Genomic DNA, 17363 nt, shown 5'->3' with positions numbered 1-17363 from the left:
ATCTAAAATGGGCTTTTGTAAATATATATATATATGTTGCTTTTTTCTGATATAAACTTTCCAAGAGCAAAGGGAGAGGAGTGTGGTTCTCCAAGATACCATGAGACAGGGATCATGGAGATCCCTAACTGAGTCTCAGGGGGGAGGGGGGGGGTTGAATGGGCCAGAATTGAAAATATAATATATGTACACAGAGGGATTAAAAAAATAAACAGTAGCTGGGATAATGGATAGATCTTTAAAGGTTTTATCTTTAAATGTTAACGGGCTGGCCTCAAACACCAAACGCTACAGGGTACTGACACTGGCAAAGAAAATGAAAGTGGATATACTATGCCTTCAGGAGACTCATAGAGCCAAAGCAAACAATAGACCTTTGTTATGCTCTCAGCAATGGGGCCTAATAGCAGAATCGAAAGCGACAAATAAGGCTAAAGGGGTCGCTATACTATGCAATGCAATCTTAGGCCGGAGGTTCTGAGCCTGAAAAAGGATAATTATGGTAGATTTATATTCTTAAAAATTAAAGTGTAACAAAAAATCTTTACAGTAGCTAATATATACAGGCCTAACACAAGACAGAAAAAAATTATAAAGAAAACCTTGAATAGACTGCAGCTTTACGCTGAAGGGGAAGTTATCGTTATAGCAGACTTTAATTGGAATATAAAAAATGACAGTACTTTCAGATTAATTAAATGGGGATTAAAGGATGTTTTTGAGAGGGGAAACCCCAACACCAAACCTACCTTCTTCTCCAACAGACATAAGACTTTCTCTTATATTGACTACGAGCTAATTAAAGAATGGAATGAAATCAGTGTTAGAACAGCAAAGACTATGGGAATATGGATTTCAGACCATGCTCCACTATTTGTGGAGCTGGGACTGGAAGAGGATGGAAAAAGTAGGAGATGGCGGTACAATAACCTAATAATGGCAAAAGAGATTGACAGGGAATATATTAGAAAACCAATTGGTTGGTATTTAAAAGAAAACAATAGTTCAGCCGAGATCCCGGTAGTATGGGACACTTTCAAAGCTGTTATAAGAGGACATTGTATACTGAAAGAGATTGTGATTAAGAAGGATTGGTACTCGGGGAGACAGGAAAAAATTAAAGAGATTGAAATCTTGCAACAACAGCAACAGGTTAAACTTCTAAGGAGAAGGCAGGAGCAGTTAAGAAAGTTAAAACGGGAATTGGATGAGCTGGATATAGTTGGAAGAGAGATAATATGATCCAAAATGATTTTCAGAGAACCTCAATAGGATCATATAAGAGACTGGCAAACTATTTAAAGAAAAGAAGGGATAAACAGAGGGTGAAGGCCATTAAGACCAGAAGGAAAATACTTACACAAAGCTCTAGAGAAATAAGGAAAGAATTTGCAGAATTCTATCAATCTTTATACAAAGAAGAAAATAAAAATATAAGTAGGGAAAGTTTAGGGTTTAAAATCGAAGAAAGTGATAGATTAAGACTGAAGGAGGAAATTTCTCTGGAAGAAATAGAGAATGTAGTTAAATCATTTAAAAGTAAGAAATCCCCAGGATTAGATGGAATTACATCAGACTTTTATAAAGAAACAATGGATATCCTGGGCTCAGAACTGAAAAAAGTATTTAATAATATCTTAGAAGGGGGGGAAGCCCCAGACACTTGGAAACTAGCGGAAATAGTAGTGATAGAAAAACCACAAAAGGACCCTACAGAGGTGGGGTCATACAGACCAATTAGCCTATTAAATCAAGACTATAAGATATTTACAAAGATCCTGGCAAGGCGACTGGAAAAGGTCTACCTAAAATAATTAAGGAAGATCAATATGGATTTGTTAAGGGAAGATACGTAGGCCATCCTATAAGAAAGGTGTTTTAATTAATACATTTAATAAATATTTTTTTATTTTTTATTTTTTTATTTTTTTATTATTTTTATTGTTTTAATAAATACATTTATTAACAAGCAGGGTAAAAGGAAAATTGGTGGTCTTAAAATTGGATGTGTATAAGGCCTTCGACACAATTAGACATAAATTCTTATGGAATATTATGCAGGAGGTAGGATTAGGAGAGAACTCTGTCGAAGCAATCTGGGAATTGTATAGAGAAGGGAAGGCTGTGGTCAGAGTGAATGAGGGGGTTTCAGATCAATTCAATATACAAATAGTAGTTTGTATATACCACTACTATTTGCATTGGGTATGGAGTACTTGGCAGACAGAATACGGAACTCAGTAAGGATAAAAGGATATAAGGAAGGAAAGGAAGAAATTAAGTTAAACATGTATGCAGCTGCTATCCTATTATTATTTACAAACCCCTTAGAGGGTGTAAGAGAATTTAGGATAATCCTGAAGGACTTTAAAGAGGAGTCGGGATTGGGAGTAAATCTGGAGAAGTCTGAAATTTTATTTTGGGATGTAAAGAAAGAGGAGAAGAAGGAAATTGCAAAAATGACAAAGATGGATATCAATAGGAAAAAAATTGAAGACTTGTGGTAAATATTATTTAAAATAGTGCTAGGATTCCAGATGTAAATTACAAAGAAGCGTGGAGAAAGATCAAGAAGGATATAAAACCATGGAATAATAAGAATTTATTTATTCTAGGTAGGGTTAGAGCAGTTAAAATGTTTTTGGTACCGAAATTATTATATTTATTTCAAGTAATTACACTAGCCATTAGGAAAATATGGTTCAAAACATGGAATAAGGTATTTTAAAATTGGATTTTTGGAAGTAAAAGAGTTAGAATCCCAGACATAGTAAATTATTCATCTCAAGAAGAGATGGGATGGGGAATACTGAACTTAGAATTTTACTATGAAACTTTCCAATTGAAAAATCTAATAGATATTGGATATAAGGAAGGGATTAAATGGATAAGACTGGAGAATGAAATAAATGAAGGAATAGGAAGAGAAAGGCTATTTAATAGAGATATTAACACGGCTTTTAAGAAGACAATAGGACCAAGGAAAACTGCGTAAGGAATCTGGAAGAACTGGAATACAAAATGGATGCCAACATACTCAAGGTGGATGCCGTTAAAATATATGCAGGAGGGTCAAAGGGAACCTGGTTGGTGGAAGAAATTAGAAGATCAGGGATTTTATAAATTAAAAGATATGTTTGATGAAGAGGGGAATTTTAATTACAAAAAAAGTTTTTAAAGAAAAAATAGGAAAACAATATTGGCTGAAAGTGCAAGGACTTTATGATTTAATAAAAATGGAAAGAGAAGATGAAACGATGAGGACACAAATGAAAATAGATATGGTGCTGAACAAAAGACAAATGACGAAGAAAGGGATAGTAGGGGTGTTATATGAACTGATGATAAGCGACAAAGAAAGAATGATAAGGATTATTCAGATTAAATGGGAGCAGGAAGGTATGATCCATCCAAACACGGCCTAAGAAATTGTGGCACTCACTAGGGCCCTACAGCTATCAACAGGCTGCTGTGCCAATATCTATACTGATTCAAAGTTTGCCTTCTTAACCTTGCATGCCCATGAAGCCCTATGGAAGGAGAACGGACTCGTTGGTATAAAGGGCAAAGCTCTTAAATATGACCCACAATTAGAAAATCTCTTGGAAGCTGTATGGGCACCCGAGAAAATTGTTGTAATGCACTGCCGGGGCCACAGCCGGGAGTCCACCAAAATGGCAAAGGGCAATAATTGCCAACAGTTCTTAATATGCAGGAAATGAAGCCCATTTATACAGAGAGAGAAGCAAAATAGGCCCAACATGAAGGAAGAATCAGCTTACCTCCCCATAAAGGATGGTTCATATTGCCAGATCAGCGAGTTTTTGTCCCAGAAACCCTAGGCAGAGAAGTGGTGAAGCGGTACCACAAGTCCACTCATTATGTAGCCACAGCGTTGCGAGAAGGCCTAGGCAGGCAATTCTATATCGCCAGGCTATCTCAGCTGGCTGAGGCCGTGTCAAGAACGTGTCTCCTATGTGCCAAAAACAACCCCAAGCAGGGCCCAGTACTTCCTCCAGGAGTACAGCAGACAGGCTTAATGCCAATGGAGAACATGATTGTGGAATTCACAGAAATGCCTGGGGCAAGAGGCTATCGTTATCTACTCGTCTTTGTGGATACTCTGACAGGGTGGGTTGAGGCATATCTCACAAGGACTGAGACAGCCCAGGAAGTTGTTAAGCACCTCTTAACCGAGATCATCCCAAGATTTGGGCTACCAAGCAGTATAGGCAGTGATAATGGACCAGCCTTTATCGCTTTGTTAGTGGAAGGTGTATGCAAAGCCCTGCAGATACAATGGAAACTGCACGCTGCCTACCGACCACAGAGTTCCGGCAAGACAGAAAGAATGAACTGGACTCTTAAATCACAGCTGGCCAAATTGTGCCAGGAAACTCATGGCAATTGGGTGGACTTTCTACCCGTAGCCTTGCTCAGGATCAGATGTACACCCACCAAGAGGCTAAAGCTCTCTCCCTTTGAGCTTTTGTATGGAAGACCTCTTCCACTTACCACAGAAATAAGAGCAGACTTAGTGCAAACGGGAGGACAGAGTACATCAGTACAAATCCAGTCTCTCTCTTGTGTTTTGACTTCTCTTAACAGGTGGGCCCTTGAACGTACGCCAATCAGCCTGGCTGAACCCATACAGCCCTTACAGCCTGGAGATGACATGTGGGTGAAGGAGTGGAAGAACAACCCGTTGGCTCCTAAGTGGCATGGTCCATATGCCATCTTGCTTGCAACGCCTACCACGGTGAATGTGGCCGAGGTGACCCCCTGGATTGATCATTCTCATCTGAAGTGGTCTGAGGGTCATTGGAACTGTGAGCAGAATCCTTTGGACCCCCTGAAGTTGAAGATCACCAGGAACCCCTGCCCCTAGCCCCACCGGGAGTGGGTTAGGGCACGAGCCCCAGACACCCGGTCTGTTCTCACTGCACCGGAAGCCAGTGAGTCTACGCACACCTGAAGATTGAGGAACTGCACCGGCAGATGGGAGGATCTTTACCAGTTGAATTATCAGCCAGTCCTCAATTTGTGCCAGATTTAAATACAGACCCACTGTACAGATAGTAGTAAGGAATGTGGATGGGCTAGGGAACATAATTGATAAGTGGGGAGAGTTGTTGGAGGATTACGGACGTCATATCCCCTTGTATTTTCATGATTGGTACATACCCGTTTGGGTAGAAGCATTACCAAGGCAGCTGTGGCATATACCCATATACCCTTAGAAGGGTTTCGGCCAAGACCAACCTATCATAGGAGGTAAATGCCCGGGGGAACCTAAAAGAACTGCAGTCAGGTTCTCTCACCCACCACCCCAAGGTGCACTTCCTCCCACCATACTGGTCACAGTAGCCTTCTTTCCTCCCTTCTTTCTCTGCCCCCCCCCCCACAAACCCTTTTTGAGTAGCAATAGCAGGGTGTATACAGTGTGAACTGACCACTCCAGTTCGACCAGAACCCGGGGACCACTAAGAGGCTCTACTGGGTGCGGCTGAACGGAGGGTTGGCTCACTCTCCAGGTATGCTCTGGTCTTGGTTACCTCCAGTTCTTTTTACAGTAATAATAACTGTTCTCCTTCTTATCTTCTTTTACTACCCAGGACGAATTGTTGATATCCTTGGGCTCCTTGAACCCATGGAGTTCCTTGATCATGATGAAGTTGATGTTAACCCTGATGTGCATCTTGACCTTAAGGAGACCAATGACAAAAGAAAATGTTTTTGTAAAGAATGCTAAGCAGATGTTTCAAATATATGGAGAAAATGTCACCCTTTATTATGAACACCCTAGAAAGGTAGCTGAGTAGCTGACGTGTCCCTCATCCCAGGACTAATCAGGGACCCTGACATTGTCTTGGCAGGCCTACTGTATAATCAAAGTGGCCTTTTCGTGACACCTCCTTCTGAAATGAATGATACCTCCTACCGATATTTCCAGTTCTCCAGAACCACCCAGGGCTTGTGCTTTTGTTGTTATGCCTCTGGATCATGGAACGCGAAATGGAAAGATTGGTCGCATGTCCAGCACCACCAACATAAAGGTTGGCTGGGAAATTACACACAGTGCACTGCTAAGTTTTGGTTGTGGGGTTCCTTCAACGCCTCTTACCAAAGCAATACCACATCCTCAGATTTGTATACATACTTTCGCCAATATACAGTCAACTTCACCGGACAGGGATCCATCTGTTCTGGCTGGCTGATCAAGGACCCCAATCTTTGGTTCTTGTATAATGGACTAGCCACTAATTACCACCCTGGTGATTATCAGTGGGTGGGAATAGGTGCCTTTACTTTCCCTGTGACTGTGGAGGCTTTTCCTCCTCTACCCTCTCTTAGAAACAGAAAGAGGAGAGAAGTCCAAGGGGAACAGTGCAGGGATGAGATTTTCCCGGCCCGCTCTGTGGGTGCTGTTGGTGGAGGCTTCGTGAGCATCCTCACCATCGGCATACATCCGGGAGTTGTGGCTGAACAAAACCGTGAAGCACTATTTGCCCTAACATGCAGGTTGGAGAAAACCATCAATGCCACTACACATATCCTCTGACAGTTGCAGTTTAAGATTGAGGATTTGAACCAGATAGCAGCAGCTAATAGACTTGCTCTTGACTATCTCCTTGCCAAATCAGGAGGTTTTTGTAAAATAGTCCCAGAAGGCAAATGCAGAGTGAAGTTTCATGACCTCAACAACACTACTGAGGACGAGTTGCCAAAATTACAGGCCCTTATAAATGATAACCATTGCTGCATCTGTCGATTCTTGAGCATATTTTGAATGGGTAACAGGTATTCCTTATATGTTTGCAACATACGCTTCTGATTTCTTATTGAATGGTTTTTAAAAAAATCTTAATGATTTCTTCATGAACTTTGTTCCAAAAGCTTTTTATCTCCTTACACCCCACGAAATATGGTACATTGTTCCTATCTCGGTGTTACATCTCCAGCACACATTGGTTTTTTGCTTATAGATTTTTGCCGATTCCTTGGGGCAGGGGTTAGGTACCATCGGTAGATCATTTTCATTAGATTCTCCCTTATTGTATAACATGCTGTGAACTTGATGTCAAATTTCCACAGCTAACATTATGTTGTGGCCAAAATCCTGTGCCCACTTTATCATAACGTCCTTTAGCATCTCATCCTTGAGTTCCCATTCCAAAAGTAGATCATACATCCTAGATAGGGTCTTTTTATTAGTTTGTACTAATTCCTTTTGTAAGAATGACTTCTTATCTCCAAAACCAATTTTCTTATCCTGATTAAATATATGCACTATTTGGTGGTATTGAATCCAGCCGTTACAATACTGTTTAATTTCTTCATACAATTTGATTTTTAATTGGCCCTGTTCTACCTTTATTAATTGTTGGTAAGTTGCCCAATTTGTGTCCATTTTTGTCTTTTTTACCGTTATCATCTCCACTGGGGATACCCACCAGGGTTTTTGGGCTCTAATAGTCTGTAGTACTTATCCCAGACCTTGTATAATGAAATTCTTACTATATGATTTTAAAAGTCCTTATGCACTGCCACTTTGTTGTATGTTAGGTAGGCGTGCCATCCAAACCTCGTATTCCAACCTTCTAAATCTAATATATCAGCCTTCTTCAAGAAGGTGGGGTTGTTTTAAATGGTTGTTAAATGTGTTACATTGATTTAGATTTTGTATTTGTGGGCTGGAGTGTTGTTTCAGGGCTTTTGTATTGTTTATTAGTGTGCATACATTAGTCTTGTGGCTCTTTTTAGTATGTTATGATTATGTTCTGATATTTTTATTATGAATTTTGTGCAGTGATTATTCTTATTATGTATTTTGTGCTTCATATACTTGGTGTTGTGAACCACCCTGAGATTCAAAATCAATAAAATCAACAATCCAAAACAACATCAACAAGAAACACAACAACAACAAAAAGGTTTCCTACCGCTGTGTACGGAGGGTCGTGAGGGCAGCACCACTCCTCTTGGTCCATCCTGATGGCGTTGATGTTCCTGGCGCTGGTCCAGACTGGATCCCGCGGAGAGCAGAAGATGGTATCTCTGCAGCACAACTCTGATGTTACGTTGCCTTGGCCTGGCGCTACTGCAGATGTTCTGTCAGGAGGAGAAAGGGGCTCCTTGAGAAATGTCACCTCCAAACAGCCCACCAGATGTCCCAATAGCCCACCAGATGCCTCACTCACCTGGCATGCAGCTCAGGAAGTCCTGTGGATAAGGTTTCCTGTGAATGCAGTGGAGCAGCCTCCTCAAAAAGCGCTGGACCCTGCCTTTATTCCGATGTTTATAGGCCCGCTGCATGATGTTCAGGCAGCTCCTCCCTGTCTGCCTGAGCCCTTCTTCCTCGTGCTGCTGCATCTCTTCCAGCCCTGAGTGGCAAGGGAGAAAGGTTAAGCAAGGCGGAGATACACAGGAAAAGAGCCATCCATCAACAATATGAAAACAGCCATCAGGTGTGTTTGTGTGTGAGAGAGAGCAGTGAAGTCATATTCCAATTCTCTTTGCATGTTCATCTTGTGGCACCTCTGTCTGAACATACATCTGAGAATTTGCCTTCCCCTGAAGACCTTTCTCAGCAGAAGCATCCCTCCCTGCCCTCCGTACGTCTCACTCACATGTTCCGTAGGATGCCATGTCTTGATCGTGGATGAAACTGGCATCCCGGAAAGCCAGATGACCTAGAGAGAGAAAGAGGCAAGAAAAGGGACGTCATCTTGATGCAAAGCAAGTGGAGACAGATGCAGCTCAGCAGGAGGACAGGTATGCTCTGCTGCGTCTAGAGGCCTCCACCCTCACGGAGCACTCAGAGCAAGATCTGGGCACAGATGGAGGCCTACCTAGCAGGTGGCCTGGGGACATGTCCATCCTCCCTGCCATCATTACCAAGACGTTTCTGTCCATCCCTACCAGGGAAGGACGTTGCTTGACTTACCCAGAAGCAGAGCTGCCACCCTGGAGACTGCTGGCAGCCTGTTGGCAGACGGCTTCGCACATGTTAAGGCAGCACTCCGAAGGATGTCCTTGCTGAAGGTCTTGCTCTGTCGGCAAAGACAAAGGAGAAGTGGCATCAGAGAGGCTTGAGAGCATGGCAGAAGAGCCTTGCACTCCCAAAGACATGCCTGGGCAAAGCTGCCAATGAAGCAGAGGGACCTTACCAGATGCTTGGCAGCCTGGTGCAGAGCAAAGTGGAGGCTAAATTTGTTGGGATGAGCCAACCACTTGACTTGAGGGGCTAGATGGGAAAGAGCCCTCCTTGCAGCCTGCAACACAAGAAGAGAAGAGGGTTACAAATTGCAGTACATAGTCTCGGAAGCTCCTGAGAATAATCCCTCCCTCCTACTGTGTAAGTCCACCTCTTTGGCCCTCACCTTGGCCACCTCGTCCTCATCTTCGAGGTGAATGAGGACCACAACCAGTTCGTGAATGGCTTCTTCTTCTTCTGTTGTTGTTGTTGTTATGGGAAGCCTTTGGTCTCTCACCCAGCCCCGAAGCAGCCCCAGATGTTGGATGGCTGATGCCCGGACGGAGGCTTCCTCCTGTAGGCAGAAAATATCAGAGGTTGTATTTCTCATCAGATCAGTTTCCTTTCTTCTGCCCACTGCGGTGTTTTGAGGCTGCTCAGCCCCCTATCCTCCTCCTGGGGGAGACTGGGGGCAGGGGTGACTCTCCCCCTGTGTTTTCCAGGCAGGCTTCCAAGAGAAGGTGCTCCAGAGGAACACCCTCCTGAAGCCAGAACACCTCCGCTGCATGCCAGTCTAAACCCCACCCTTCCTCTTCCAAAGCATTCCTCCTCCACCGGGTGTGGTGTCATGTTTTCCCTAACACTCACATGGGCAGCCAGACCGCAGTAGGCTGCCGCCAGCATCTTCAGGTCTTCCTCTCCCAGCTCCCTGGAATGGTAGGCTTGGTCTACTAGCTCTATCAACTCTGGGAGGACATCAGCTTCTGCAGAAGGGAGGGAATCCAGCAGCAACAGCCGCAGAAGCGAAGGGTCCTACACAAAAGAGAGAATCTTTTCAAAGGTCTGAAAGGCCTCACGCCTTTTAGCACAGGCCCTTCAGTATTGTGCCAGCAAAAGAGTGCTGGACCATGATTAGAATCAAGATCTGCACCCCCCTCCCTCCCTCCCTCTGAGCATCACTTGCCATGTCAGAGTCCAGAAGCAGGGATATCCCTCTGACGCTGAGCTTCTGGACTTGCAGGTGGTCGTGTGCCAGCCAGTTGAGGAGCTGCTCCAGTGTATCTTCACAGGGATAGACCTCCAGGCGGCAGCTGAGCAGCTAAAGAGGCCCAAAGAGAAAGAAACTCTTCAGGGATGAGAGGCTGAGGCAGGTTCTCCTTTTACCCACCATTTGCAATTCTGCACAGAGCAAACCCACTGAAGTGAATGTACCAAAGTTTGTCATGTACATCAAATCCAATGGGTCTACTCTGAGGAGCACTAAAACAGGCAACAGTCCTTAGGCTCAAAGCAGCCCAACACTCGGCAGAAACCAAGCCAGGGCCTCCTTGCTGCACCCATTTCCTCCCGCGTCAGTCCCCCTCACCTCGATGTAGATAGCTGCCGCGACTTGTGGCACTCCGGCAAACTCCTGGTCCTCGAGAGCAGCGATGATATTTTCCACCATGGGAGGGATCCACCAGCGTCGCTTACCGACAGCTCTGAAATGGAGAAACAGATCTTGGTAAGGAAGGGAAAGACACCGCAGGAAGCAAACAGGGGCACAGTCCGATCCCGTGCCTTCAGCTCCGTTTGCCAGACCACTGTGGAAGGTCACCGCGTTCTTCCTCTTACCTCACCATGGCAGACAACCCCTGGCTGAAATTCTCCCGGCAGAAAAGTTGGTCAACGATGGCCGCCTCCACTTGCTCTCCAGTGGTGCCAAGAAGGAGGTGCAGAACTTCCTTAGCCCCTCTGGAACCAAAGCAAGACCATGTTCACCAGGAGGGTCATTGTCACACACTCAAATTCTTTCCCCATCCTTCCTCCCTAGCAGCCGCCTGAAGGAGAGCCTCCCTTGGAAAACCAAGCTGGACTGGAAACCCCCCGAGGTTGAAGGGGAAAGGACTCCATTGGTCCCTTTGCAACACACTACTCACCCGAGGAATTCCTGGTCATAGTGGAAGTTCATAACCATCCCCAGGAGAGCGATCAGCAGCTGTGGGAAGTTCCGGCGCACAGCTGCCTTGTAGTCCTCCATCCTGAGGATGGCGTGCAACAGGCTGGTGAGATGTTGCTGGAAGAGAGAGGGGCGCAAGTCACTTTCTCTGCTTTTCTGCAGAATACAGGAACCCCTCGACATTACCCTGGGAAGAAGGAAGCCAGAAAGCAGGTGGTTGGTCCTTACCACTTGGGTGGCAGATTCCGCCAAGGGGCTTTGGTAAATCTGCTTGGCCATGAGATGGATCAGTTGTTCTGGATCGGCCGATGCTAAAACCTCCTTCCATACTCTCTCGCAGTCTCTGTGAATGCAAAAGCAATGGTCAGATTCAAGTCTTCTGCTTGCTGCCATGCTCCAGAGAGAGGAAATGGCAGCAAGGGCTTTCTGAGCAAGCCCTGCAGCTTGCCAACCTTCCCCTTAGCCCAGTAGAACCTGGAGGGCTCCATACCCGAAGGGAAACTGGAGGAGGTATTCAACCACTTTTGCCAGATGGTGGTGCGCCAAGATTGACAAAGAGAAGACGGCCATGCTTCTGCCTTTCACTGTAGGCCCCTGGCTGATCTTATAGAAGGCCTCCAGCAGCACCTTCACCTGTCAGAAAAAAGGAGAGTGTTGCTTGGAGAGTACAAGGAAGCGGGGCTGTCTGCAGGTGGATCCCTCCATCCCTCATTGAAAGAGGGACCCTTGACCTGTGTCATCACAGCCATCTTCTTTCCAAGGTACCACTCAGGGTCCTTGGAAGTATTGAACCGGGGCAGCTCCAGGGCGCCAGTTCCCCTATCCATTGTGGACCAAGAGAAGAAGCTTGCCAGTCTGCTCCCAGAAGGAGGAGGATTCCCCATCCCTGAACCCATGTTTCTCAGGACCCTTGGCTGAGGTTCTTGTCCTGACATTGCCAGGCCCCTCTCAACTAACATGTGCCCTGGCCACCCAATGGCATGAGGTTGCCTCCCCTACACCAAAGCGGAGAATCTTCTTCTCTCCTACCTTTGCAGATGCCTTACCTCCACTTTTGTGCCGCCAAACTGCTTGATGAATTCTTGCAGTAAGTGGGAGATATCCAACAGGTTGAAGCTGCTCTCGACAACCAGGTCTCTGGCCAGGAAGCACATGGCCTCCAGGAGCTGCTCCGCAGGGAGAAAGGCGCCAAAGACCTGAAGCAAGAGAGGAAGGTCAGAGATGCCCACAGGGCAGGGCTGGGGAGCAGAAAGCCCAGGTGCTGCCTCTGCGGAACCCAGAACATGTGGATTGAGAGACAGCGACTTACCCTGGCAAGATGGTAACAGTTATTCACGAACAATTCAGGAACCGGTCCTCCGGTGGATTTGAGGACCTTCTCAGCTCTGATGATGAGCGTTTGGTTCCACGATGTTCGTGCTAGCATCTCTGCAAAGGAAAGCCAAAGGGTTAGTTTGGGTCTTGCTCAACCCACCCCATGCTGGGATGCATTCTTCCACTCTTACCTTCGTTGCGCCGCAGGATGGGCAGAAGATGGCAGAGGGCCTCTGCTGCCCGCTGCCTGCTCTCCGGGTCTGGATCCAACGCACAAAGACAGGAAATCGCCACCAGTTGGCCAAGGGAGGATGCAGAAAGCGCTACCGATGGCTGAGAAGAAACCAAGAGAAGTGACTGATAAGAGAAGCAACCCATCACCATTTTTCCTATAACATTTTAATTAAATCTTCCAAACATTCCAAAACATTTTGCATCCTATGCAGAAAAAAAACCATTTCTTCTTGACTTCCCACCCCTCTTTTCCTGATGTTCGCTTTTTACTTCTTTTCTAGGCTGTTTTACTCACTGGGATTCGTTCTGCTATGGCCCAGCTCTGTTCTCAATTTTGGATAAGTGCTGGGATGCCTGATTGTCCCTTGGGCACCTTGCAGGGTGGGCCTAGAAGCAGCAGCCTGAAGGCCTTGACAGCCCTGCATGATTGCAATTCTTCCCTTCAGAAACTCACATATTCCTGGATCTTCTGCAGGAAGGCGGAAAGATCTCGGAGCGCCTTCCTTCGGATCTTCCCACTCTTCATCGTTGCAACGACATCCGTAAGTTTGGTCTTCAGCTGGTCCCTGCTGTCGCTTTCAGGAGGAAGATCAGCCGCATCCGGAGAAGCTGCGGTTGGGATGCTGAGGGGAGAGAGGAGTAGCACTTTTGTCAAAAGGGTTTATTGCCTCCCATCCTTCAAAGACCCCAAGCGCCGCCACCATAGAAATGGACTGGGGTTTTTTTTAAATATATTTTATTAATATTTTCCACACAACAACAACAACACGAAAGATATCTAAAAATAACAATACACGACACACAAAAATCAACATTCAAAAACTAAAGAACGCAACAACAAAAAAACAAATAAAAAACCTAATCCATATCTTACAAGTTACTATTGTTAAGTTGTGGGCGAACATATCAGACGACACAGTGATTCTTCCAAAGCAGCTCTTTATTGTAAGCTGGAACAGAACTGACTGAGGAGCTCAGCCAGCCTGCTTATATAGAGCTCCAGAACAATGTAACTGTTGCCATTTTCTAAAACTATCCAATCACTGAATGTCACTTTCGATCCTTCATTTGCATAACTATCTACAGTATCCCCCTGCTGGCCCAGGGTGAGAACTTCAGTACATAACACCCCTCCCCACCGAGATAAGGCATTAGTTACAATCGTAATGGTTTCCTTATATACAGCACTACACGTAATGGTTCAATTAGGCACAAAAGCATATCGGTTACATTTCACATACTTAGACCAACAGTGATACATGTCCAACAACATAGTCCTTTAAATAAGTTGGGCGCTTGGAAACTCTGACAGACCGCCGGGGACTGGTAGCCAAGTCCAGGGGGCCACACAACTCTTGTTGAGTCTGTGGTGTGACCCTAGGTGGCGTTGAAACCAAATCCCCTGGATCCGCTGCTGTGGGTGGAGCCTCCGCAAGTGGAATGGTCTGAACCTGTGGTAAGTCTGGCAGACCCTCTGAAGCGGCTTGGTTCGGCTCCACGCTGGCAGTTTGCGAGGGAGGTGTAGGTGGAGCCTCGCCATCTGTAAGCGTCTCTTCTGGAGCCACGAGCGCAGTTGGGGCACCACGGTAGTGCCCAAGTCCCCAACCCTGCGCCTAAGCTGGTCTATGTGCCGGCGCCACAAGCGTCCGTCTTCGAGTGCCACCTGGTACCAGCGAGGTCCAGTGACTCCCACTACTGTGGCTGGCACCCAAGGAATGTCCCCCACATAGTTCCGGGCAAAGACCTGGTTTCCTGGAACAAATGACCGTGGCGCGTTGGAACAGCCTGGGGGTTTGGCCACGGCAAAGTCCAGGTGCAGCCAGTCGAGCGGTGACCTGAGGCGGCGGCCCATAAGCAGTTCGGCAGGACTCTGCCCTGTGGCCGCGTGAGGGGTGATGTGTTGCACGAACAAGTATTCGGCGACCCGCTCGTGCCAGTCTCCCCGGTCCAGGCGCGCCAGTGCCTCTTTTGCCGAGCGCACCATTCTCTCCGCTTGCCCATTGCTGGATGGAGGAAATGGTGCCGTTAGGGCATGGCGGATGCCCAGTCCCAAAAGATACCGCTCGAAAGTGCCTGACATGAACTGCGGTCCGTTGTCAGAGACAAGGACATCAGGACACCCATGCGTCGCAAACAGGCCTCGCAGCACCCGGATGACGGCCTCGGTAGTGGTGGAGGGCATCAGGGCCACCTCCAGCCATTTGGAATAGGCGTCCACCACTACCATAAAGGTCCGGCCGTGAAAGGGGCCAGCCAGATCGATGTGCACCCTCGACCAGGGTGTCTTGGGCATCTCCCAGGTGTGTCCCTTAGCTGCCGGTGGCGCCGGCTTTGATTCTTGGCACGCTTGACAGGTGGAAACCCAGGCAGTGATGCCATCGTCCATGTTAGGCCACCAGACGTAACACGAATGGTTGCGAATGGCTGGAACTCCGATGCAAAAGGCCCTTGTGGCCACCCCCTCCACACCCAGTTGAGCACACGGCTGATGGTGCGATCCTGGGCAGATGCGGAGGCCACAGTGGCAGCCGATACAGGCGCTGCTGGAAGATCCTCAATCAGGAGGAGCGATGAAGCTGGAGCCGGGTCTTCCACAAACGCTGGAAGAGGGCAACGGCTGAGGGCGTTGGCATGGCCCATCGATTTCCCCGGGTGATGGACAAGCCGGTAGTGGTAGGCAGCCAGGAAAACAGTCCATCACAGCATGCGCGGTGAGAGGACCGGTGGAGTTGGACGATCACCGGCGAGGAGGCCCAGGAGCGGCTTGTGGTCAGTGATGAGGTCAAAAGTCCTGCCATAGAGGTATTCACGGAACCTCTTTACTCCAGCCACAAGTGCCAGTGCCTCCTTGTCGAGCTGGCTGTAATTCCGTTCAGTCAGAGATAGCGTCCTGGAAAAGTAGGCGAGCGGTGCGTCTCTTCCATCTGGAAAACAGTGACTAAGGACAGCGCCGATGCCAAAAGGTGAGGCGTCGCAGGCAAGGACCAGCGGCCTAGCTTCACTGTAGTGTACCAGCACACTGTCCGATGAAAGGAGAGCCTTGACCGCGTTGAAGGCCGCCGTCTCCCGATGACCCCAGGACCAAGGCGTCTTTGTGCTGAGGAGTCGGTGAAGAGGCTCAGCCACCGTGGCTTTGTGGGGCAGGAACATGTTATAAAAGTTCAGCAGCCCCAGGAACGCCTGCAACTCTGTCTTGTTCTTTGGGATGGGGGCCTGCTGGATAGCGCGGATCTTGGATGTGGTCGGGTGAAGGCCGGAGGCGTCGATAAGATAGCCCAGGAACTCCACCTGTGGAACGGCGATCTGGCACTTCTCCCTCTTTACCTTGAGCCCGGCCTCCTGGAACCTGGTCAGCACGGCACGGAGGCGCTCGAACAGCTGCTGGTGTGAGTCTGCGGACACCAAGACGTCATCAAAATATGGTACCACGCCCGGAAGCCCTTGGAGGAGACGCTCCATAAGGCTTTGGAAGATGCCAGGAGCCACACTCACCCCGAACTGCAAACGGCAGCAACGGAATGCCCCTCGGTGGGTGACGATCGTCTGGGCTTCAGCAGTGGCATCATCGACGGGCAGTTGTTGATAGGCTTGGGCAAGGTCCAGCTTAGCAAAGACCTTACCCTCACCCAGGGAATGCAGCAGGTGTTGGACAACAGGAACCGGATAAGCGTGCTGCTGAAGTGCCTTGTTGATCGTGCACTTGTAGTCAGCGCAGATTCTCACCGACCCGTCTGGCTTGACAGGTGTGACGATGGGGTTTCCCACTTGGCGTGGTCAACCGGCTCCAAAACTCCTTGGGCGATCAGCTTGTCCAGTTGTTCGTCCACCTTAGCCTTGAGAGCAAAGGGAACCCGGCATGGCTTTAGCTTGATGGGAGCGACTTGTGGATCAAGGCTAAAGGAGATGGGCGTACCTGTATATTGCCCCAAAGTGCCGTCAAAAACCTCGGCAAAGTCGTTGACCAGACCCTCAGTCTCTGCGTTAGAGATGCAGTTGATGCCGGTGACTTCCAGGCCGAGGGCATCAAACCAGTCTAGCCCTAGGAGGCTTGGCCGCTGACCTTCGACCACCACCAGTCGGAGCAGGCCCAAAAAATCCTTGAAGGCGATCCGGAACCGGCCAACGCCTACCATGGGAATGTTGTTTCCCTGGTAGTCTCTCAGGTGTACGTGGTGAGAGTCGAGTTGCCTTTTGGACATTCTGGGTACCAGTCTTTTGATGGTGCTCCAAGACACGATGGACAGGGCAGACTCGGTGTCGATCTCCATGTCACATGGAGCTCCTTCAATAAGCACTGTGATGTTCAGCTTGCGTCGCGTAGGCGAGTCGGTTTGGCCAATCGTGGTTCCAGAAGGGCAGCGGCAGTTGGTGAGAGCGAAACAGCTTTCCTTGGCAGACTGGAGTGAAGACTTGGACTTGCGAGTCGGTGAAGGGGGGGTGTCAGATGGAGCCGATCGGCAGACCTTCGCGATGTGGCCCCTTCTGGAACACTTCTGACAGATGGCATCTGTGAATCGACACTTGGCACAGGAATGGTTGCCTCCGCAGCCGGCACATTCCGATTGGCCCTTGGACTTCTGTTGGAACTTCCTGCGCTCCCGCTTTGTCTGGTGCACGTCATCGTCTTCACTGGAGGATGCCTCATCACTGCTGGCCTCTTTGTGATGCACTGGAACTGGC

At 47.8% G+C, this 17363-nt stretch overlaps 2 protein-coding genes across 2 annotated transcripts in view; one reads left to right on the top strand and one right to left on the bottom strand.

Moving 5' to 3' along the window:
- LOC310769836 (E3 ubiquitin-protein ligase MARCHF5-like) overlaps positions 1–17363 on the top strand; it is a 96671-nt gene that overhangs the window by 24313 nt on the left and 54995 nt on the right. The gene's annotated exons all lie outside the window — the stretch shown is intronic.
- LOC310769717 (uncharacterized protein) overlaps positions 4762–17363 on the bottom strand; it is a 59540-nt gene continuing 46938 nt past the window's right edge. The window contains exons 3-20 of the mRNA XM_083629353.1: positions 13138–13306; positions 12641–12782; positions 12445–12563; positions 12182–12331; positions 11626–11768; positions 11364–11478; positions 11116–11252; positions 10811–10930; positions 10563–10677; positions 10161–10295; positions 9845–10009; positions 9384–9551; positions 9171–9275; positions 8948–9053; positions 8631–8693; positions 8202–8384; positions 7944–8112; positions 4762–5704 (exon numbers count right to left, since the gene is read on the bottom strand). Coding sequence (XP_083485479.1) covers positions 8099–8112; positions 8202–8384; positions 8631–8693; positions 8948–9053; positions 9171–9275; positions 9384–9551; positions 9845–10009; positions 10161–10295; positions 10563–10677; positions 10811–10930; positions 11116–11252; positions 11364–11478; positions 11626–11768; positions 12182–12331; positions 12445–12563; positions 12641–12782; positions 13138–13306 — 2149 coding nt within the window. The 3' untranslated portion in view covers positions 4762–5704; positions 7944–8098. The remainder of the gene's footprint in view (positions 5705–7943; positions 8113–8201; positions 8385–8630; positions 8694–8947; positions 9054–9170; positions 9276–9383; positions 9552–9844; positions 10010–10160; positions 10296–10562; positions 10678–10810; positions 10931–11115; positions 11253–11363; positions 11479–11625; positions 11769–12181; positions 12332–12444; positions 12564–12640; positions 12783–13137; positions 13307–17363) is intronic.

This window comes from Podarcis filfolensis (genome assembly GCF_964270895.1).
Source record: "Podarcis filfolensis genome assembly, chromosome: 8".
In the NCBI taxonomy this organism is placed as follows: domain Eukaryota; kingdom Metazoa; phylum Chordata; class Lepidosauria; order Squamata; family Lacertidae; genus Podarcis; species Podarcis filfolensis.
The sequence above is the reverse complement of the archived record's forward strand: the minus strand, read 5'-3'. Positions and strand labels throughout refer to the sequence as shown.